The 25,001-nt window shown below is 44.8% G+C and overlaps 1 protein-coding gene across 1 annotated transcript; it reads left to right on the top strand.

Annotated features, from left to right (window-relative positions):
* The first annotated feature begins 1,074 nt into the window (after positions 1–1,074).
* Positions 1,075–11,557, top strand: LOC119977994 (pepsin A-like). Its single transcript, XM_038819278.1, has 9 exons — positions 1,075–1,168; positions 1,268–1,421; positions 3,263–3,380; positions 5,303–5,421; positions 6,216–6,415; positions 8,687–8,806; positions 9,829–9,973; positions 10,660–10,758; positions 10,859–11,557. The coding sequence occupies exons 1-9, from the start codon at positions 1,113–1,115 to the stop codon at positions 10,991–10,993; spliced, it is 1,146 nt and encodes a 381-aa protein (XP_038675206.1). The 5' UTR covers positions 1,075–1,112; the 3' UTR covers positions 10,994–11,557.
* Positions 11,558–25,001: the final 13,444 nt, after the last annotated feature.

Here is a 25,001-nt window from a genome sequence, read left to right as displayed (position 1 = left end):
AAGCTGGTGAATTGCAATTTGATTGATTGATAAATCTGGAATAATTGCTTGTTTTAGTAATAATCATTGTTAAAAGTCCACCGGGATCACTAATGACCTTCAGGGACAGGAATCTGCCGCCCTTATCGTGTCTGGCTTACCTGTGACTCCGGACCCAGGCAATGTTGCCGACATCCAGTTACCCTCTGAAATGGCCAAGCAAACCATTCAGTTGCATCATCCCACAGCAGAGAAGGTGATCGGTTATCATGGGCAATAAGGGATAAATGATAGACCGGCCAGAAACACTCACACCCCGAGAACAATTTGAAAAAGCTTGTTTGCTGGGTTGGGTTGAGGGGGTGAGTATTGGGTAGACCATTTGGTAAATCCCTCTGGTCTTACCTCATAAAGTTTACTTGAACAGGCGGAAGGTCCATATTTTAACATGGTCATTTATCTTATCACATATAGATCACATATTCAAGTCCTGGTCTGGGGCTTTCCAAACCAGTAACATTTCTGTCACTAAACCAAGATCCACACGAGGCAGAAGAGTGTATTTCGAAATATCAAATGGAAAATGTATCTTTCTGGAGTCAAATAACTTTTCTAAGTGAGCAGAGCATCACTCTTGCAGCTGATGATGTCAATTAAGACCCTCAATTAAAGTATAAGAACAAAGTACCCTCCAGGAAATTCACCATCGGACAGGCTTCAACCTCCAAAGTTAAATGCTATACTGGCGTGAAACCTGTTAACTTATTCTCTGGCGCACTTGTGACATTGACATTTTGTGATTCTGATATGATTGTTTTTTTGCCCGATTTGCAGGTATATTTATGATTGTTTTATCAGTCACAAGGTTTTAATCATACAACACTTAACATTATTTGTTACAATCCAAATGAACTCAATTACTGACTACGTAAATTGAAGATTGTCCTTAATTAACGAGATTACACTTGAGATAAACTAATCTTGAGTACATTAAAACTTCCATCTCACGTTGACTGATCGTATCTGAGTCCTCGTGACAATGGAATGGTTTGGTCAGAGTGGCTATAAATGCTGCAGCTCAGACCCCAAAACTTTAGGTTCTGAAGAGTCTCTGAATCAACCCAACTGACAAGATGAAGTGGCTGATCATCACCCTCGCTTGCATTCAGCTCTCTGAATGTCTGTTCAGGTAGGAAATCATCACAGGGCGAGAGAGGGAAAAAAATCATTTGTCATCAAGCAATAGTAAAAGCTGATGAAGCGTCTAACTTACTTTATTTCTCTGCAGAATGCCCTTGTTTAAGGGCAAATCTGCTCGGGATGTTCTGCAGGAGAAAGGCTTGCTGGAAGACTTCCTGAAGAAACACCCATATGATCCCTGCTCAAAGTTTGAAGGACCTTTATCCCTGGCTACATATGAACCGATGACGAACTACCTGGATGTAAGTAACCTGTCAGTTTTCCAAACCAATAGGGAAAACGACATCTTAACTCACCTTCATTGAACTATCTGCTCATGTTTCAGGTTATTTCAGAACCAATCGTTCGTTCATGATAATAATTCAGTAGCATGGAAAACTGGGCTGGTGTACCATATGTTGTTCTCTTTAACTTGCGATCTTTAACAGCAAGTTTCAGTGGATGGGATTCAGATGTTCCAGCTTGGGCTGCTGATGGACGCTGGGAGTCACTTGGGCAAATGTGGATTAAGTAAGGAAAGTTGCCAAGGAATTGTTCAACAGAAATCATGTGAAATGGGATGGCACAGTGCTGAACTGCTGCCTCATGGCGCTGTGGTCTTGGGTTCGATCCCAGCTCCGGACCACTGTCTGTGCAGAGTTTGCACATTCTCCCCGTGTCTGCCTAGGACTCATTCCCATAACCCAAAGATTTTCAAGGTAGGGAGTTTGGACATGATATATTTCTCATTAATTGAGAAATCTTTTTTTCAAAATCACGTGAAAGAAATTTGATGACATTGTTTGATGAGGTAGCTGTGCGGGTTGATCAGGGTAACATGGTTGATGCGGTGTTCATGGACTTCCAAAAGGCATTTGCTAAAATGTCACATTATTGGATTGTCTGCAAAGTTGAAGCCCGTGGAATAAAAGGGTCAGTGGCAGCAAAGATACAAGGATGGCTGACTGACTGGTAACAGGGAGCACTGGCCAATGGTCATTCTCAGAGTGAAGGAGAATGTATGGATGTTTACACCATGAGTCGGGTTTAGCTCCATGGCTTTTCTTGACCTAGTTTAATGACTTGGATGTGGCAGAGAACAATTTCAAAATCTGCAAGCACTATAAAATCTGGAAGTATTGCAAACTGTGAGAATATTATTGAGAATCATCAAGGTGACGTAAAAAGGTTTGTGTCTTAGGTGAACACGTGGCATTTCAAATTTAATGTAACAGGTGTGGACTTTATGAATAGGGGCATAGAGGATAAGGTAAGGGAATTATAATGAATCTTTACAAAATACTGATTCGGCATCAACTGGAGCTTGTGTCCAATTCTGAGTACCACAATTTAGAAGGAGGTGTTTAGGAGCATAACTGAGAGCGGGTTTCCAAATCTTGAGGGGCCTGGACTGAGTAGATAGAGAAATAATGCTCCCATCGGCAGAATTTTGAAGGACGAGTGGTCACTGCCTTCAGGTGATTGGCAAAAGAGCCGATCGTAACATGCAGGAAAACCATTTGCACACAGCAAGTGGTTAGGATCAGGAATGTCCTGACGGAAAGGGTGGAGATTTCTGAGCCAATTGCAGCTTCGAAAAGAAAGTTGGGCAATTATCGGACGAGAACATATTTTCAGGGCTCGGGTGATGTGGGACCAGCTGGGTTGCTGTTGCAGAGAGCCAGGAGGGCAGGGTGGGCCGAATGGCCTCCTCTGTGCTGCAACCATTCTTTGATTCTATGAAAAACTGGTGATGACATCAGTGAATGGTTTAGACCAGCAGTTGAATGTTCTGATTCATCGTGGGATGTTCCTGGTGATTTCCACTCGATCCAGCTGCCTGCCTCATAAATGATGATGGCTTACAAGGGGCCAATATTTCTGGGTACCCTGAATGAGCAAGGCTTATGGGTGGAGTTGTGACAGCGCTGGCAATGCTGTTAGCACCAGTTGGAGTTGAGATGAAACATATGATGTGATTGAAAAAGGAGGGTTAGGGAGATTGAGATTTTCCAATGAATCTTGAGGAATCTAAGCCTAATAACACTGATACTCTGATACATTTCCAGTTGATGTATTTTGGTCTTTTCCTTTTTTCTGACAGGTGTCATATTATGGAAGCATCAGCATTGGGAGCCCACCACAGAGTTTCACTGTCATCTTTGACACTGGCTCATCCAACCTTTGGGTCCCATCAGTTTCCTGCAATGCAGCATCATGCAGTAAGTATACATTATCCTGCTCTGCAACATGCTTCCCTCTGTGACATTTCTTCTCGCAAATATCAGTTGGTAATTTAAAGTAATTTGGACATCTTGAATTCTCCCACTCTGTACCCGAATAGGCGCTGGAATATGTCGACTAGGGACTTTTCACAGTAACTTAATAGCGATGTCAGCCTACTTGTGACAATAAAAGATTATTATTATTATTTTTGTGTTACAGAATAGGGAGGGAGTCATTTTCCCAGAATAATCACAGTTGAAAAGCACGTTCTGTAAGATTAGATGAAACTAGAATTTCGCTTTGTTATCTGGATTAGGTGGATTGGCCATGCTAAATTGCCCGTAGTGTCCTAATAAAAAGTAAGGTTAAGCGGGGGGTTGTTGGGTTACGGGTATAGGGTGGATACGTGGGTTGAGTAGGGTGATCATGGTTCGGCACAACATTGAGGGCCGAAGGGCCTGTTCAGTGCTGTACTGTTCTATGTTCTATGTTCTATGTTCTATCTCTGAGCTTGGAGAAATGAGCATCAGTGTAAAATAATATCCAGTTCACACTCCTGGATAGGATGGTTCCAGGTAAACATAACGGAGAGTGGAGGCCTTGAGCAGGTTGGAAACCTGGAAGAATTCAGAAAGATGCTTAGCGATCATTCAGCTTCTTCAGTAAACTAAACAAATCACAAGTTTATAGAGAACGTTCATTCTCCTTAACACTGTCCGAGAGTCATCGGGCTGAATATTCCGGCCATTCCTGTTGGCCGGTCTTCCAGTTCCTCCAATGGAGAATCCTCGCGGCCTGTTCACCGTCAGCGGAGAGTTTGATCCACACAAAGCGTCAGAGACATCAGCAGGGCAGGAAGATCCCGTAGGAGGCCAATCATACCGTGGGAGGGGGGAGGCTGGAATATCCTACCAATAGTGTCATCATTGCCGAGAAGGAGCCCATTCAGCCCATTGGGTCCATTCCTCACTGCGGAGCTATTTGCTCAGCGCCATTCCCTGCCTCTATCCCGTAGCACTGCTAGTTTATTTCCTCAAGTTTACCCAATTTGCTTTTAAAATCATTGAATATTTATACGTCCACCAGCGAGCTCCAGGTCACTGCCACCTGCTGCACTAAAATAATACCTCCCTGAACCATTATCCAAACCCATAAATCTATGTCCTTGGGTCTTGAACGATCAGTGAGTGGGAACAACTTTTTTTTGTCTACCTTATCTAACCTGTTTTAATTTTAATCTTCTACACCTCTGTAAAATGTGCCATCAATCTCCTTTTCTCCACCGTAACCTAGTAGCTAAAATCCCTCAACTCTGCAACCAGTCTGGTGTGGAGTTTAATTTGATTCAGTTTAAACCTATCCGAAGCATAGGCCAAGAAGAGGGCCTCTTCCAGTCCAGTGTGAGATATCTCCATTTGCTGATGTACACACATCACCATGCACACATACACACACGCAAACGCACAGACACATCCAGCTCATGCAAACATGAACATAGCTTTCTGATGTTACTCACATTCTCAGGAGCTCCTCCATGCAAAAGGAACTAGTAACACTGTCAGAGGCAAGCGGAAATAGGTTGAAACTCTTGTTAAAATGGAAACCTTTTGAAATGTGAAGTAAGAGATGATTTTTTGTGCAAAACTAAGTGTGGTACACCATGGTATTGCATTGGATGGCATTGTATTGTATTGTGCATGCCTGGGCTTGTCCAGGCTGGCTCCGCCTGTGGCTCCTCCCCTCGGGCTTATGTATAAAGGTGGCAAGTCTCCGCCTCCAACCCAGTTTGGGTCCAGAGGCAGGAGGTTTGCTGTTTAGTGTATCAAAGCCTCAGTTACGTTCATCACTCGTTGTGTGTTATTGATGGTGTATCACTAAGTTCCTACATTAACTTCAAGAAATGAATGTTCCATTGCAGCGAAGCATCGCAGATTCGACCCCAGAAGATCTTCAACCTACACTTCAAACAACCAGGGTGTATCTATCCAGTATGGTACAGGCGCCATGGATGGAATACTGGGATATGACACTGTCAGAGTAAGTAGACTGTAACCTTCATCAAATAAAGTAAATCACACAACAGTGATCATTGAGATCGGAGGTTTAATCTTCCAGATAAAGATAAAAGTATTTGATGTAAATGCTCCCTTCATTCAGCCATTGAAATCGACTCACAGCCTTGTGTCTATTTGTGTTGAGTGTGGGATATTATCTCTATTTGTTGTCTACCTGAGCTCAGTGGTGTCACTCTGTGTCCGAGGCTGTGAGTTCAAACGCATTTGTGCAGATAATCCATGTTGAGAGTGCCGCAGTGTGACAGGAACCCCGTCAGGGGGGTGCAAATAATCCCAGACTACTATTCAATGAAGAAGGCATGTCTTCTTTCCGTTTCTTTTCCAAAATTTGTCCATGAGCCAGGATTGGTTCAATTCCGGCTTGGGTCACTGTCTGTGTGGAGTCTGCACATCCCCCCCGTGTGTGCGTGGGTTTCCTCCGGGTGCTCCGGTATCCTCCCACAGTCCAAAGATGTGCAGGTTAGGTGGATTGGCCATGATAAATTGACCTTAGTGTCCAAAATTGCCCTTAATGTTGGGTGGGGTTACTGGGTTATGGGGATAGGGTGGAGGTGTTGACCTTGGGTAGGGTGCTCTTTCCAAGAGCCGGTGCAGATTCGATGGGCCGAATGGCCTCCTTCTGCACTGTAAATTCTATGATATGATTGCTGAAGATAACGTTTCATTGGCCATCTATCCCATTGGTGCTCACAATTGGCTTGCAATTCATAGGACAACGTTCTGCTTAATCCCTCATGGTTTGTTACTTGTTTTTAGATTTCAAACATGGTGATCAGTAGTCAGGAATTTGGTCTGGCTACAAGTGAACCTGGTGGTTTCTTCGCCCACGTGAATTTTGATGGCATTCTCGGCATGGGCTATCAATCTCTTGCAGCATCGGGGGCCACCACCGTATTTCATAACATGATGACGCAAAACCTGGTGGATCAGCCTCTCTTCTCCGTCTACCTAACGAGGTAAACATCTTTTCTGCACCTCATTTCCCTGAGTGAAGCACAAACTGCTTATTTTGGTTTAATCGAAACATCGCCTTGCCTTCGTTGTTCAAAGTCTTGCCTTTCAGACAGAAAGGTGTGGGTTCAATTTTAATGTGAAATAGAGCAGATTATGCACATCAATAGTTACGTGTGGCATTGTCCCCACAGTATCGTGTGCAATGTTGGTCCCCATGACTCAGGGAACATGTACTTTTATGGGAGGCAGTAGATCAAAGGTTCACTGGATCGGTCCCTGGGTGAGAGGACTGTCCTCTGATAAGATGCTCAATGGATTTGGTTTATATTCTCTGGAGTTTGGAAGAATTAGAGGTGACCGCTGCAGTGTTCAAATGGTTTGGCGTTTGATTAGGTGTCTCAGTTGAATGTTCACAGTGTGCGATTAGTTAAGCATAGGTGAGGTAACTTGAAGAGGGAGAGACTGCACTGCATCTTTCAATCGTTGTAAATAAACCTTATCCTCATCACGTCGACAATAGTGTGTCATCTCTGCGTATCTCCAAGGCATGAAATACAACAGTCTTAGTGAAACATTCAGGATTCTGAAGGGGTTCGACAGGATAGATCCTGAGAGGTGTTTTTTTTGGCTGTGCAATTTGGAATACAGGGACACACAGTCTCAGGGTAAGCAGGCAAGCAGCCAATCACTGAGGCAGCCAAGGTGTGTTCTGAGGCATGGGGAAGGTGGGGGGTGGGGGGGGAGGTGGCAGGATTGTGATATTGAATGGATGGGTTTCTCCCTCGGAAACCCACCCCCCCAAACCCAGACTTTTGGGAGGGCAGATCCTAGGCTGAGAATCCTGCCCTTTTACCTATCGAGGCACCTAAGTGGCCACTCAATAGCCACTTAAGGGACATTTTCAGCCCAGCCTCAATTTTTAGTCTGACGGGAGCAGGTGTGACTGGATGGGAACATGACAATAAAACCTTTCCCCATCTTGGGTGGGGTGGGGGTGTGGTGAATGTATTATATTGAATAAATTGATGGTTGCATGACACACAGCACTTATCCCCCTGGCTGACCCCAGGACACTGTGATCACGTCCCTCTTGAACCCCGAGGGTGTCCACTACCCTCCCAACCCCAGGATCCTGGAACTGACTTTGCAATAGTTTTGGCACTCAGTGTCAGGCAGGGCGCTGAAATACCTCTTCTGTCCACTGCGGCGCTGTGCCTGGCTAAAACCTCTGACGGGTGGGACTTCCTTCTAAGTGTGGACAAGTCCCGCCCACTGCCAATCAGCACTCAAGTGAGCGTTAAATGCCAGTGCGAGTTCGAGAGTTGACGTTTGCAGGTTTGATGCTGAATCTCAGGACGGTGAGCGGCGATCACTCTCCATTCTTCAAACCCTTCACTCAGGACATTTTGAATCTGTGGCATTCTCTACCCCAGAGGAGCAGATGCTCCATCGTTCACTGAACACTGACAGAGACACGGTTTAGATTGTCCAGGGAGTCGAGGGATATGGGATGCAGGCAGGAAAATGAAATCCATGGTACCTTTCCACTGAGCTCCATCAGCATATCTGTGGGATCCTGCTCTGTACAGATGGCTAGCCACATTTGCCGGCACGGCAACGTTAAATACAGTTCAAAAGTATGAATTGGTTGAGAAGAACATAAGGCCACCCTAAGGATTTGAAAGACATTAGATCAATCCTAGTGCTTTCTCTCAAAGTGATTTGGTTCTAAACTTTGAATCTGTTGAGTGGTAAAATCAACCAAATTCAGAATTCAAACCGATAAACAAAGTCAGATTATGTTCTGCATGATGCATTTAATGGAACAGTTGCTGAGTTTGAATTTATTATCCTGAATTTATTATTAATATTTATGGCAATAGAGGGGCAGCACGGTGGAGCAGTGGTTAGCACTGCTGCCTCAATATGCCGAGTACCCGGGTTCCATCCCGGCCCCAGTCACTGTCCTTGTGGTGTTAGCACATTCTCCCTGTGTCTGCATAGCTCTGAACCCCACAACCCAAATCGATGGGCAGGGTAGGTGGATTGGACACGCTAAATTTCCCCTTCTTTGGAAAAAAAAATTGGGTACTCTAAATTAATTTTTTTTAAATTATGGCAATGGTCCAGTCGGTGTCTTTTTGTTGCTTATTAAAGAAGTTGATTATTTTACATACGATATCCAATAGGCAGTCATATCACTAAATACAAAACCGCGAAACCACAAAACTGTCAATTGCTGAGCTTTTTAATAATTCTCTTCTGTTTCACAGACAGAATGGTGGGTACGGAAGTGAAATTGTGTTTGGCGGTATTGACTCGAGCCACTACACAGGACAAATTCACTGGGTCCCTGTCACTCGTGAGGCCTACTGGCAAATCAACATTGACCGGTAAGTGATTACCCTCGTCCACAACTGGGATGGATATTTTCTGCTCCTCCAACTGAAGTCCGAGATGATGATTTTACCAAACTATATTGAAACATATGGGCCTGGATTCTTTGCGTCTTGATGCTGGAACAGTGAACCTTGAAGGCCCGAGAATCGTGGGTGATCAAAGACTCGCTTTGTGCCAGACGTCGATTCCGACCCATGCTCTGGCCCCTCGCAGGCGGCCATATCGAAGTCTGTGCCCCCCACCGGCAGATCCATGTAAAGTGGTCATTTGCATGGACTTCTATATCATTAGCGGCTTGGGCACTTCATGTTCCACCCTTGGCGATGCTCTGCCCCTTAGACAGGAGTCTTGTGGGACTGAGGTAGTGCAAGTATTTACAAGAGGGGACTGGGCGCCATGGGTACGGATGGGGTGTGGGAGGCTAGGTAAGCAGTGAAGATCCCACAAAGAATGTCAGGCCCGTCCCAGGGGCAGTCGCAGCAAATGTCTTGGTGCCATGTCCGTAGACTTGGGGTGACCCCTTGGGATCGGGGGTGGTCTGGCTCAGATCGCCATTGCCGTAGGATGTGATTTAATGAATGGCCTTTGGAACCCTCCCTGGTTCTCTGCACCTGTCAGGGCAGAGGCCTCACCTGAGAACCCCGCCCCTCAGGATCACCAGCTGTCTCCTCCTGGAGAGCTTTCCAATGGTTTCAACACTTTTGGGCCAGGATTTGGTCTTAAATCGTGCCGGCAGAGTGCGGGCCCATTTGCATTTCCTGACCCATTCACTGAATTGGGCCCCCAACAGAGGTGCAAGTCGCACACTCTCGGTCCCGGTGACAACACATCGTCTCCCAAACGGAGAATTCTGGCCACGAGCTACAAGCAAAGTTCTCAGTTAAATCAGCATTAATGGAAGGTATGATTGTCTCGGCTAACAAAGAAAATCAACTTGGTATTACATGTTCATTTGCCTTACACGTGAGGCAGTTTCAGGTCTTTGACTCACTCTTCATGTATTTTTCTTCCTCAGAGTGACCATCAATGGTCAGGTTGTGGCCTGCGATGGAGGGTGTGCTGCCATTGTTGATACTGGCACTTCTCTTCTTGTGGGTTCCAGTTATGGCATCTCCGCCATTAATCAGGGGATTGGAGCAACCGAAAGTTACTATGGCCAGGTAAACCCCTGTTTCAACAATGGCTGCGGCGTCGGAGTGTCGGACTGTGCACCGATGAGTGATTGTTAATGCAGCTTGTAGCAGACCATTTAACTTATTATAAAGTACAAATAGTTACAATTATAAAAATATTGCAAATTGTCACGGAATTTTCTCCATCAAAATGCCCTCAGCCTCTTGCTGGATGGGGGGAGTGTGCGGGTAGGAAAGGAGAGGTTGAGGGTGTGAGTGAGAGCACGGAGTGGTGTTCAATTCAATTCCATAAATATCAGGCAGTCACTCCAGCCTGGACGCCCAGCCCCAGAAATATCCGGAAATGAATCACCACTTGTAACAAAATTAAGGTGAAGAGTCTTTCCATTTTGGAACCTTCTCATTGAAGGGCAAATATTTGTGCTGAAATAGTGTCAGAAGAATAAGTGCATAATCCTATAACTGCTTTACCAGTGTGGTGATACTGATGTTTAGAAATGTTTTGAGGTGAGGTTGCCAAATGGTAATTAAATATACCCTGGGGAATTCCAAATCTTCTCTTCAACCACTTTATGTAACCTGCTTGTGTATTTGAATGTCACCTCCTATTAAGTTGAGTTATGGTCAGTTGGTAATGCAATTGCACCGCAAATGATTTATTGTCAATCCATATACTGACACAATGACTAAGTACTTTTTCTATTTTCCTGCAGTCCTCAATAGACTGTAACAACATGGGCAGCATGCCCGATGTGGTCTTCACAATCAATGGAATGGACTTCCCTCTTTCCCCACAAGCCTATACATTGCAGGTATGATATTGGACAGCAATAGGCTGCGAGAATACATTCAAAATGTCATCAGCTGCAATGGAATATTTGTTAAATTTAATCGTTCTCCCTTTCCTTACAGAACTCCTACTCCTGCTCCAGTGGATTTAGTGGAGGTGGTGGAGGCCTTTGGATTCTGGGAGACGTGTTCATTGGAGGATATTACACCATTTTCGACCATGGGAACAACCGCGTGGGCTTGGCTCAGGCTGTCTAAGTTCTTTATTCCTGTTCTCGTTAAAAGCACACCCCGATTTGCATTTGGAGCCGTCACATAGTTCCCCAGTGCAGCTGGACAGTATAATTGAGCAAGTCACCATCTCCAGAATGGCTATAAACAAAGGCGGACCATTGGCTACTTGGCTGTGGTTTGTGCACAGCAGCACATTGCACCGAGTGAACGCTGAAAAGCAATGAAAATAGAAGTAAGAACTCAAGAAATGCCTTGTCAGGGTGGGCTTCTAAAGGAACAGGTTAAGAACAGGTTCTGGATTGGAAATGAGAATGTTAATTTGGTCTAATTCTATTCCCTCTCTCATTGTGAAACCCTTTTACTCAGCTCTTTCCTGATTCTGACTTTCAGCTGTGATATATTCTTGGTTCAATGATTCACTCCAGACACACACACATTTCTGCTGAAGGTGGATGAACTCTGCAGTGAAACCCGATTTGATGTAAATGTGATCCTAACATCACACAGCAGCCTTTTCTGTCCTTTGCAATCACTTCATTTATAATAGTTCTTAAAAATGCTCAATAAAATATAATTTTGAAATTCGCACTCCCAGTTTTCCTGTTTCATGTTCTTTATCCTGTGATATCTGTGTGTGGGTAGAGGTTGAATTAATTTCACATTTGAATTGTCCTGTGAGAGGATCAACTCATTTCAAATACAAAGTCACTGTTGAATAATATTTACAGGAGTTTGGACATGGCCTGATGAAGTCTCATTCTGGTCTATTTATGTCTCAGAATAATCCGAATACAAGTCCCCGTTGTTTCAGATGTTGGATCTATGTCCATTTCAGATTGAACTTTAGTGACCCTGCTCCGCATATTCTAAAATGGCCAACAATGTTTCCCAAAGTTCTGAGAAATGATAGCCCATAATTTCAGGTCAGTAACAATGGGACAGTTTTGTCTGTGTCCTTAATAAAAGTTATCCACGTGGATTTGATCAGTTCTAGAACACTAATTTCCTGTTTCCCAAAGTCAGTTTCAAATTTCTCCAGGGGATGTATGGCATCCAGAAACAGGGCAGGCAACAGGTAGGCTGATCGTCCAATCACATTGAAGAATTGTCACAGACAGCAATGCAGGATGTAAAAAGTAGGAATATAATTCACATTTAAATCAATGTCCAGAAAGCAAAATACAAATTGGCAGATGTGTATGGAATCAAAGGAGTATCAAAAATACCAGAACTAAAACATCTGAAAGATTTTAATAAAAAGCAACAACTTCTTTGCATTGAGCTGCCTGTGTAATCTGTTTTCAATGCCAGCGATGTTGTTAAGTAAGAACATAACTAATAGTTGGATAGTTAGCCCATCAAGACCGCTCCACAATTCAATGCAATTAAGGCTGACGTGATTGTGGGCTCAACTCCATGGCCCTGCCTTTCCGTCCCTCATAGCCCTTGACAACCTTGTATATCACAAATCTCTTTAACTCCATCTTGAAAATCAGAGAATCATAGAATCCCTACAGTGCAGAATGAAGCCATTTGGCCCATTGAGTCTGTAGCGACCTCTGAAAGAGCACCCTCCTTAGGCCCACCCCCTCCGCCTATCCCCGTAACTGCACCTAACCTTTGGACACCAAGGGGCATCTTAACGTGGCCGATTCACCTAACTTGGAGATCTTTGGATTGTGGGAGGAAACTGGGGCACCCAGAGGAAGTCCACTCAGATATGGAGAGAATGTGCAAACTCCACACGGACAAGGCCAGAATTGAACCTGGATTCCTGGTGCAGGAGGCAGCAGTGCTAATCACTGTGCCAGAATGTCACTGGCTCAATGGGACTCAATTATACAGCCTCTGGAGCGGCCAACCCTCTGAGAGAAACTAATTCTTCCTCATCTCTCTTACATGGGGGATTCCATGTTTTGAAACTGCACCTCGTGATTCAGGATTGCTCCAGGAGGGGCAATATTCTCCCACCATCTACCCTGTCCGCCCTATCAGAATCTCATACATTAGAATAAGATCATCTCTCATTCTTTACAGTATGAATAGTGAGGAACAGATTGAAGTTCACGACAAATCAATGATGTTTAATGAATCCATCTGCGAAAAGGGCAACACGACAGACTGAGGTTCCTGACAGAAATAATAGCAAGCACCGACTGCTTTTTGAAAGGGCACCCAGGTCTCAGAATAAAGTTGCAGAAAACCCCCGATTCGCTAGAAAGGCCTACCCCCCACAATCGCAGGCAAGTCCCCCATCATTCGCCCCCCCCACCCACCTTAGCTCCCCCCCTCAGTACCCCCCTCAGCCCACTCCACTCCACACCGCCCTCAGTCCCACTCTCAGGTCCCATCCCTTTGCAGTGCCAACCTGCCGCCTTGGTATCGAAGGGGTGAAAGGGGTGAGGTGCCCTCCTAACACTTGCCTCCAGGGTGCTGAGGGGGTCCTTCAGAGGAGGTATGGTTCAGGATGGACTTGGGGTAGCCTGGAATGCTCAAGCCGGGGTCTGTCCCTGGATGGGGTCATTTGGCTTGTTTTCCCATCTGCAACCTTTAATCCCTGTAACTGTTTTTCAGCTTGTCCATAAGAAAGATCTGTGAGAAGAAAGTGAAATCTTCCCACCTGTACCCTTAACACCTTTAAACAGTGTCCCTGGATGCCAGGTTCAAAGATCAGTGAGATTAAGGTAAAAGTCTTACTTTTAAAGTGGTTGAAACCATTGAAGTGGTTTTACTGCAGTCAATTTCATTGCCCTTTCTGCAAGCCTCGCTCCAAGCAATAGAAGTCTAAAAGCTTTGAACTATATTGTTTACATTCAATTTCAAGGGCCATTGTCTTTGAAAAGCCTCTGAAAAACCAGTGTTTATTTATATAGCTGTTCAGGAGTCCATTAACTCTGAAACACTTCCTATTTTGAGCAGCTGTTCTTTCTAACTGCATTTTTTTTAAAAGAAGATCTCTCTTTGTTCTAACAGCTTCATAGAAAGAGAAGGTGCGGGCCCAGCACTCAGATAGAGCACGTTCTCTTTCTGGTGTAAGAACATAATAAGAACATAAGAACTAGGAGCAGGAATAGGCCATCTGGCCCCTCGAGCCTGCTCCGCCATTCAATGAGATCATGGCTGATGTTTGTGGACTCAGCTCCACTTTCCGGCCCGAACACCATAACCCTGAATCCCTTTATTCTTCAAAAAACTATCTATCTTTACCTTAAAAACATGTAATGAAGGAGCCTCAACTGCTTCACTGGGCAAGGAATTCCATAGATTCACAACCCTTTGGGTGAGGAAGTTCCTCCTAAACTCAGTCCTAAATCTACTTCCCCTTATTGTGAGGCTATGACCCCTAGTTCTGCTTTCACCCGCCAGTGGAAGCAACCTGCCCGCATCTATCTTATCTATACCCTTCATAATTTTAAATGTTTCTATAAGATCCCCCCTCATCCTTCTAAATTCCAACGAGTACAGTCCCAGTCTACACAACCTCTCCTCATAATCCAACCCCTTCAGCTCTGGGATTAACCTAGTGAATCTCCTCTGCACACCCTCCAGTGCCAGTACGTCCTTTCTCAAGTAAGGAGACCAAAACTGAACACAATACTCCAGGTGTGGCCTCACTAACACCTTATACAATTGCAACATAACCTCCCTAGTCTTAAACTCCATCCCTCTAGCAATGAAGGACAAAATTCCATTTGCCTTCTTAATCACCTGTTGCACCTGTAAACCAACCTTCTGTGACTCATGCACTAGCACACCCAAGTCTCTCTGCACAGCGGCATGCTTTAATATTTTATCGTTTAAATAATAATCCTGTTTGCTGTTATTCCTACCAAAATGGATAACCTCACATTTGTCAACATTGTATTCCATCTGCCAGACCCTAGCCCATTCACTTAACCTATCCAAATCCCTCTGCAGACTTCCAGTATCCTCTGCACTTTTCGCTTTACCACTCATCTTAGTGTCATCTGCAAACTTGGACACATTGCCCTTGGTCCCCAACTCCAAATCATCTGTGTAAATTGTGAACAATTGTGGGCCCAACACGGATCCCTGAGGGACACCACTAGCTACTGATTGCCAACCAGAGAAACACCCATTAATCCCCACTCTTTGCTTTCTATTAATTAACCAATCCTCTATCCATGCTACTACTTTACCCGTAATGCCATGCATCTTTATCTTATGCAGCAACCTTTTGTGTGGCACCTTGTCAAAGGCTTCCTGGAAATCCAGATATACCACATCCATCGGCTCCCCATTATCTACTGCACTGGTAATGTCCTCAAAAAATTCCACTAAATTAGTTAGGCATGACCTGCCCTTTATGAACCCATGCTGCGTCTGCCCAATGGGACAATTTCTATCCAGATGCCTCGCTATTTCTTCCTCGATGATAGATTCCAGCATCTTCCCTACTACCGAAGTTAAGCTCACTGGCCTATAATTTCCTGCTTTCTGCCTACCTCCTTTTTTAAACAGTGATGTCACGTTTGCTAATTTCCAATCCACTGGGACCACCCCAGAGTCTAGTGAATTTCGGTAAATTATCACTAGTGCATCTGCAATTTCCCTAGCCATCTCTTTTTGCACTCTGGGATGCATTCCATCAGGGCCAGGAGACGTGTCTACCTTTAGCCCCATTAGCTTGCCCATCACTACCTCCATAGTGATAACAATCCTCTCAAGGTCCTCACCTGTCATAGCCTCATTTCTATCAGTCGCTGGCATGTTATTTGTGTCTTCCACTGTGAAGACCGACCCAAAAAACCTGTTCAGTTCCTCAGCCATTTCCTCATTTCCCATTATTAAAACTCCCATCTCATCCTCTAAAGGACCAATATTTACCTCAGCCACTCGTTTTTGTTTTATATATTTGTAAAAACTTTTACCGTCTGTTTTTATATTCTGAGCAAGTTTACTCTCATGCTCTATCTTACTCTTCTTTATAGCTTTTTTAGTAGCTTTCTGTTGCCCCCTAAAGATTTCCCAGTCCTCTAATCTCCCAGCAATCTTTGCCACTTGATATGCTTTTTCCTTCAATTTGATACTCTCCCTTATTTCCTTAGATATCCACGGTCGATTTTCCCTCTTTCTTCCGTCCTTCCTTTTTGTTGGTATAAACCTTTGCTGAGCACTGTGAAAAATCGCTTGGAAGGTTCTCCACTGTTCCTCAACTGTTCCACCATAAAGTCTTAGCTTCCAGTCTACCTTAGCTAGTTCTTCTCTCATCCCCTTGTAATCTCCTTTGTTTAAACACAAAACACTAGTATTTGATTTTACTTTCTCACCCTCCATCTGTATTTTAAATTCCACCATATTGTGATCGCTCCTTCCGAGAGGATCCCTAACTGTGAGATCATGAATCAATCCTGTCTCATTACACAGGACAAGATCTAGGACCGCTTGTTCCCTCATAGGTTCCATTACATACTGTTCTAGGAAACTATCGCGGATACATTCTATAAACTCCTCCTCAAGGTTGCCTTGACCGACCTGGTTAAACCAATCGACATGTAGATTAAAACCCCCCATGATAACTGCTGTACCATTTCTACATGCATCAGTTATTTCTTTGTTTATTGCCTGCCCCACCATAACGTTACTATTTGGTGGCCGATAGACTACTCCTATCAGTGACTTTTTCGCCTTACTATTCCTGATTTCCACCCAAATGGATTCAACCTTATCCTCCATAGCACCGATGTCATCCCTTACTATTGCCCGGATGTCATCCTTAAATAACAGAGCAACACCACCTTCTTTACCATCCACTCTGTCCTTCCGAATAGTTTGATACCCTCGGATATTTAACTCCCAGTCGTGACCATCCTTTAACCATGTTTCAGTAATGACCACTAAATCATAGTCATTTACGATGATTTGTGCCATCAACTCATTTACTTTATTCCGAATACTACGAGCATTCAGGTAAAGTACACTTATGTTGGTTTTTTTACCTCTGTTTTGAATCTTAACATCTCCAGTTTTATTCCTTTTGTTATTACTGGGCCTATTCACTGAGCTCCCCTACCTTGTACTGTCGCCCTTTTAGGTTTTTGACTATGTCTTCTCTGCCTTGCACTTTTCCCCTTACTTCTTTTTGCTTCTGTCCCTGTTTTACTACCTTCCAACTTCCTGCATCGGTTCCCATCCCCCTGCCACATTAGTTTAAACCCTCCCCAACAGCTCTAGAAAACACCCCCCCTAGGACATCGGTTCCAGTCCTGCCCAGGTGCAGACCGTCCGGTTTGTACTGGTCCCACCTCCCCCAGAACCGGTCCCAATGCCCCACCAATTTGAATCCCTCCCTCTTGCACCATCTCTCGAGCCACGCATTCATCCTATCTATCCTGACATTCCTACTCTGACTGGCTCGTGGCAGTGGTAGCAATCCTGAGATTACTAACTTTGAAGTCCTACTTTTTAGTTTAACTCCTAACTCCCTGAATTCCGCTTGTAGGACCTCATCCCGTTTTTTACCTATATCGTTGGTGCCTATGTGCACCACGACAGCTGGCTGTTCACCCTCCCCCCCCCCAGAATGTCCTGCAGCCGCTCCGAGACATCCTTGACCCTTGCACCAGGGAGGCAACATACCATCCTGGAGTCTCGATTGCGTCCACAGAACCGCCTGTCTATTCCCCTTACGATCGAGTCCCCTATCACTATAGCCCTGCCATTTTTCTTCCTGCCCTGCTGTGCAGCAGAGCCAGCCACGGTGCCATGAACCTGGCCTCTGCTGCCTTCCCCTGGTGAGCCATCTCCCTCAACAGTATCCAAAGCGGTATATCTGTTTTGCAGGGAGATGACCGCATGGGGACACCTGCACTGCCTTCCTACTCTTGCTCTTTCTTTTGGTCACCCATTTTCTATCCCGAACAGGCGCCGGAATGTGGCGACTGGGGACTTTTCACAGGAACTGCATTGCAATGTTAATGTGAGTCTACTTATGGCAATAAAAGGTTATTTATTTATTTTATTGATTTAGCAATATCTCAGGGAGACGGAAGCTCCATCTGGTGGTCAACAGATAGAATCGCACCGACTTGAATCTCTTCTTTAAATCCATTCCCCAGAGGGTCACATTCAGAGACGACCGACGCCTACAGAGGCCACAACTATAGCAGCGAAGATTCATCTCAAACCTTTTCCTGCTATTCCCATTCATATATTTCTTCCCCTACCCTCTGCTTACCATGTGTCTGTTTTGTGTGTGTCTGGGTGGAGAGTGGGACGGGGGCTTTGGGGAATAGGTAGACCAATATCGTAATTATTCACGACCTTCAGCAACAATTGACAACTTCAGCTTGTGCACTTTGTTTATTACTTGCACATCTATTTTGCACATACCCAAAGTGTCAATCTTCTCATCATTGTAGTCTGTAAATAAGACCGGTTCATTTTGAATGCTCAGCTCTAGCTGCATGGTCTTAATATCACTTGTACTGATTAGGTTTGCCTTTACAAAGTATCTAATTGAACAGTAATTTAACAGTAATTAGCCATTGATTGATTATCTCAAAGGTACGGTCCATTTGTCCCTTGTTACTGCTGCAATATCACTTTCAGCACTGCTGGGTGGCATTTTATTCTGTATGGCTTCATTCACTGTGTCTTCATCCCACACCAGGCCAACGAAAAATGTGTCACTTAAATTAGTGTCATCAATCACGTTAATCGACTGCCTGCATTAATTTTCTTATTTGAGGAACAGTGTTTCGCGAAGTGATTCTTCCCTTTGCACTTTGTGCACATTTTGCCAAAAGCCGGACATGTTATGCCATAATTTATATTGTCACAAGTAGGTTTACATTAACACTGCAATGAAGTTGCTGTGAAAAGCCCCTAGTCGCCACATTCCGGCGCCAGTTCGGGTACACAGAGGGAGAATTCAGAATGTTCAATTCACCTAACAAGCACGTCTTTCGGGACTTGTGGGAGGAAACCAGAGCACTGGTGGGAAACCCACGCTGACACGGGGAGAACGCGCCGACTCCACACAGACAGTGATCCAAGCCGGGAATCAAACCTGGGACCCTGGAGCTGTGAGGCAACAGTGGTAACCACTGTGCTACCATACCACCCATCAAGTCTAATCCTCAGATGAAATAGATGAAGTAGAGTCAGAGGGGATGGGATAACTGGACCAGGTTGCACATATGTCATTCAGTCCATGTTGCCCGTTGCCTTGGTAGGTGCTTATCGTTTACATCGTTTACATGCAATGGCTGTTTGTTCAGACCGTTTAGAATGGGTCCTAAGACCACGGGCGTGGTTCTCAGATCCTGAGGCTAAGTGTTGATGCTGTCGTAAAACATGATTCCAAGCAGCTCTACAGGGGCCAGCACAGCACTGGAACGGCCCATGCTACTCCAGCTGCTGATACCGGCCTCAAATGGGCACTGCGTGTCTGCGTATGCGCGCTGCGCCTGGCGGGAATGCGCGCATACGCGGTGGGTTCCTCCTCCGCGCCGGCACCACCGCAACATGGCGTGGGGCTACAGGGGCCGGCACGGAGCAAAAGAAGCCTTCAGCCCCAGAGGCCGGTCCGCTGATCGGCGATTCTCCGGTCCGGTCTGAATCCCGCCCATGCACGTTGCCTTCCTAAGTGCGTCACAATATTCACGGCAAAACCTCTTGCATTAAACGTATTAACATGTTATGCAACTAGTTCGCAGGCATGGCAAATTTTTATGCCATCTTCTGATCATTTTCTCGTAAAAGACGTTTATGCACCTTAGTATCATTCAATCCACAAACAATTTGGTCTCTAAACATGGAGGATTTCAGAGTCAGGAAGTTGTATGTCTGCACTTTCAGCTTAAGGTCAGTAAGAAAACTATTGAATGATTCACCAGTCTTATGAGTACGCATTTGAAAAATGAACCTTTCATCTGTTACATTTTTCTTAGGTGTACTATGCTCGTCAAATTTCTTTGATCACAGCATCAAATTTATTACTGCCTTCCTCTTGCTCATACGCAAATGCATTATATATTTCAATTGGCAGCCGACCTGCTACCGTGAGCAACAACCCAATTTTTCTCGCGTCCGGCCGTGCCTACAACCCAATAGCTGAGACACACAGCGTGAAGTGCTGCTTAAACGTGCACCGATTTCCACCCACACTACCAGCAAGTTGAAGCTGTGCTGGAACTTTCAGACTTTCCATTTGCAGAACGATGGGCTGGATTCTCTGCTGTCAGGATTCTCCGCTTCTCCGGCAGTACGGGGATTTCCCAACAGCGTGGGCAATGGGAAACGCCATTGGCCGGCGAGCGGGACGGAGAATCCCACCCAACATTTTTCTGGCAGCAATGTTTCTTCTTTGTTTGACGACTGTGCCGTTCAAGTCATTCCCGGCACCCTGTTGTGTTCATGTCCCACGGTAATAAATGAATCAGTGTACGGCAGAACATCTCGTTCAAGCCCAGTTATTTAATGTTGAATAAACTATGGGTAGACTAAGCTAGTGCGAACCAAACTGTGGATTTTCTAACCACGCTGCTAACAGCTTCTGTAACTCTGACCAACACTGGTTTTCTGCCCGGTTCCAGTGTCCTGTTCCTCTTGTATGACACCTAGTGGTCGGAGGCTATACACACTGTTCTATACACTGTTACTGCATATCAACACACAGTTGTTGTGTGACCACCAGCTGCACATGATGGACGTCTGTGCCCGTATCCAGGCAGCATGCATGCCACCCTCAACTTCCTGGATACCTTGCTAGTATCCACCAGTACAATATAGGAACAGAAGTAGGCCTTTCATCCACTCGAGCCTGCTTGCCCACTCAATAAGGCCATGGCTGATCTGTGCGAATTCCACATTCCCATCTACCCCCAATAACCGTTCAACCCCCTGCCCAACAAGAATCTATTCACTTCCGCCTTAAAAATATTCGGGTGACCCCCCACCCCCCCCCACCCCCCACCTCCACCACCTACTGGGGCAGAGAATTCCAAAGCCGCAGAACCCTTGGAGAAAGAATACTCTCCTCATCTCTGACCTAAAAGGGTGACCCCTGATTTTAAAACAGTGCTCCCTAGTTCTGGACCCCCCCACAAGAGGAAACATCCTTTCCACATCCACCTGGGCAAAGGTTGGCGGACAGGTGAAGGTGTTTTTCATGCTAACTCGCTGGAGGTCTGGAAATCTCTAAAACATACCTAAACGAGGCAGAAACTGAAATCCGATTCTTGAACTCTTCTGCCTTAAGATGGAAAAATTCGGATTACTTTTCGGGCGATCGTCAATATACTTGTGTGACTGTAGATATTCTGTGAGGTAGAGCTGGTCTTCAATTTTTTAATTCTTTGCCCCCCCCCATCTCCCCAACCCCATTGAGCGTGATGTTATATTGAGAGGCCCAACTATTTTATTTTAGCAGCCAAAATACAGCATATCATAGAGGAAAATGGAAAGAAAGACTTAATTCAGCACCTTAAAGATTTCAGGATGTTCCAAAATGTTTCATGGTCGATTGTGAAATGCCGTCATTATCGTGACGTGAGAGACAGACAGTCAATTTGTGCACAGAAAGCTTCAAAAAAACAGCAACAAAACAAATGACCTTATCATCTGTTTAAGGAGATTGGTTGTGAAATAAATATTGCCCAGGACACCTGGAGAATTTGCCTGTTCCCCTTTGAATAGATAGTGTCATGGGATCTTTTATATCCAGCTCGGGTGGTTTCGAAAGATCGCACCTCTGACTGAGCGTTCCTCCCTCAGTACTGCATTGAGTGTCAGCCTAGGTTATGTGCCCAAGACTCAATGTGAAAGCATGGTCCTGATATTATTATGGAGTGACCGTGGCACAGTCACTGGACTAGACACCCAGAGGCTCAGGTAACAACTTGGGGACAAAGGTTCGAATCCCTCAATGGCTGGTGGGGGAATTTAAATTCAATTAATAAATCTGGGATATAAAACAAGTCTCAGTAACGGTGACCGGGATTGTGATAAAAACCCATCTGGTTCATTAATCCCTTTGTGGAAGGAACTCTGCCGCCTTACCTAGTCTCCCCTCATGTGACTTCAGGGCCACAGCAATGCGGTCGGCTGAGAAACGCCCTTCTGAAATAGCCCCAGCAAACCTCTCAGATCAAGGGAATTCCGGGATACGCAACAAATGCCGACCCTGCCAACGGTGCCCACACCCCATGTGAGAGAATAAAGAAAAAATCAGCAACTGCGGGTTATTTAATTTCTTTGAATAACTTGATTGAATTAAATCTTCATGGAAACCCCTTTCTAGTGGGATGTGACTTTATATATCACCACTTTTGTTTACCATCTGGTGAGGAAAAGGAAACGCACGATTCCACGTCAAAATCTAGAAAGAAAAGATAAAATAGGTCTGTTATATTCCCCTTGGTGGTAAAATGTCGTGTTATTTTGTCCACCAATCATTAGATTGAAACAAAACTAATTTATTGTAAAACTACAAAGAACAAAGAACAAAGAAAAGTACAGCACAGGGACAGGCCCTTCGGCCCTCCAAGCCTGTGCCGACCATGCTGCCCGACTAAACTACAATCTTCTACACTTCCTACGTATCCCTCTATTCCCATCCTATTCATGTATTTGTCAAGATGCCCCTTAAATGTCACTATCGTTGATTATTAATTGAATGAAGTTTGCACACTCTACTGAGCTACAATTAATAATAAAAGAATATTGAATCTGTCTTACAGTACCCGATAATCTAAATAGTCACTAACCATACTATGATCTAACCTCGTGTTCACTCTTGTCTAATCTAATCTTCTCCTAGTGCTGTTCTCATGCTTTCTCCTTCATTAACCACCCAGCATTCCCTCAGCTCTGATTTATATACAGAGAAGTGGTGGTGCCCTCTAGTGTTTGAATTACACAGAGATGTAATAATTAACCCTTCATTAACCTGACTATGTACATTTCATTCCAAGGTCAATTTCCTGCCTTGGAGAAGACATGTCAGGGACACTTTACTAACATGGACAGAATATTGAGTGGTTTAGATAAAGTAAAAACAAGGCAGGACATTATGAAATGAAAATCGCTTATTGTCACGAGTAGGCTTCAAATGAAGTTACTGTGAAAAGCCCCTAGTCTCCACATTCCGGCGCCTGTTCGGGGATGCTGTTACGGGAATCGAACCGTGCTACTGGCCTGCTTTCAAAGCCAGCGATTTAGCCCTGTGCTAAACATTATGTGCATAGAGTGAGATTTCTGATGACGCGCTGCTGACAAGATGTCTTTCCCACTGGTTGTACATATCTGGCAGTGATTATTTTTAATTAATTCCTTGACTATAACTGTTATGAAGAAGATAGCTTTATTATCCTCGGATGGTGATGGCGATCCATCTACTTGAACCGCTGCAGTCCAGGTGGTGAAAGTACTCCCGCCGCTATCGGCAAAGGGCTCCGGGAATTTGACCCGGCAAGATGAAGGGACGGCACTATATTTTTGTGTGGGGAAAGCGTGTGATTCAGAGGGGAACCTGAAGGTGGCGGTGGTGTTCCCATGTGTTCTCTGCTCTTGTCCTCCTCGGTGGCAAAGTTTGGACGCTTGCGCGATGCTGCTTAGAGGGAGACGATTTGTGATCAGAAATTCCAGCAACGTGCAGCCACCAGCTGTGAATTCCCCTGGCAGTGTCGACTTGAATACTTGGATTCTGAAAGGTGCATGTCCATTGCCTGTGTTTTCATTTCGGAGTGTTAACTGTCCTACTGATTTAGATTTGATTTGATTTGATTTATTATTGTCACATATATTAGCATACAGTGAAAAGTATTTCTTGCATGGTATACAACGCATACCGTACATAGGAAAGGAAGCACAGGCTGCAGAATGTAATGTTACAGTCATAGCTAGGGTGTAGAGAAACGATCAACTTAATACGAGGTAGATCCATTCAAAAGTCTGATTGTAGTGGACATAGACATAGAATATACAGTGCAGAAGGAGGCCATTCGACCCATCAAGTCTGCATCGACCCACCAAAGGCCTGGCTTCCTCACTTCCACCCTATCCCCCCAACCCCTCCTAACCTTTTTTGGACACTAAGGGCAATTTATCACGGCCAATCCACCTAACCTGCACATCTTTGGACTGTGGGAGGAAACCAGAGGAAAGCCATGCAGACACGGGAACAACGTACAGACTCCGCACAGACAGTGACCCAAGCTGGGAATCGAACCTGGGACCCTGGCGCTGTGAAGCCACAGTGCTAACCACTGTGCTACCGTGAGCCGGTTGGTACATGACCTCAAACATTTGTATCTTTTTGCTGATGGAAGAAGGTGGAAGAGAGTAAATCCAGGGTGCTTGGAGTCCTTAATTATGCTGGCTGCCTTTCTGAGGCAGCGGGAATCATAGATAGAGTCAATGAATGGGAGGCTGGTTCGTGTGATGGACTGGGCTGCATTCATGACCTTTTGTAGTTTCCTGCAGTCTTGGGCAGAGCAGGATCCATACCAAGCTGTGATACAAGCAGAAAAAATTATTTCTATGGTGCATCTGTAAAAGTAGATGAGAGTCGTAGCTGCCATGTCAGATTTCCTTCATCTTCTGAGAAAGTAGAGTGGTTGGTGGGCTTTCTTAACTATAGTGTCGGCATGGAGGGGACCAGGACAGGTTGTTGGTGATCTGGATGCCTAATAACTTGAAGCTCTCTTTGAACCTACTGCAGACTCAAGATGATGTGTACATGACTTTTCATTATGCCCTCTAGACGGGAATTCTAAAAACTGTGCATGAGCAGACCTTTTAAGGTTCACAGAGAAATAAGATGACTATCAGTCCCATTGGACAGCCTTTATTTCTCTGGCTGAATGGATGATGAATACTTATTTAGCAATCTGTGCCCTCACATTGGCAAATAGGCGTTGAGTCATTCAACATTACGTAACATATAACAATAATTATTTGAGCTGGCAACTCAAGCACTTCAGTTAAATCTTTCACCTGTTTGGTTCCAGGCTCCACTTATCACAAGCCACTTATTATTTTACTGGGTGTGACTATTACACTTTTA

This window comes from Scyliorhinus canicula, chromosome 15 (assembly GCF_902713615.1).
Source record: "Scyliorhinus canicula chromosome 15, sScyCan1.1, whole genome shotgun sequence".
NCBI lineage: Eukaryota > Metazoa > Chordata > Chondrichthyes > Carcharhiniformes > Scyliorhinidae > Scyliorhinus > Scyliorhinus canicula.
Note: the sequence above shows the minus strand (reverse complement) of the source record. Positions and strands in the feature narration are given on the sequence as shown.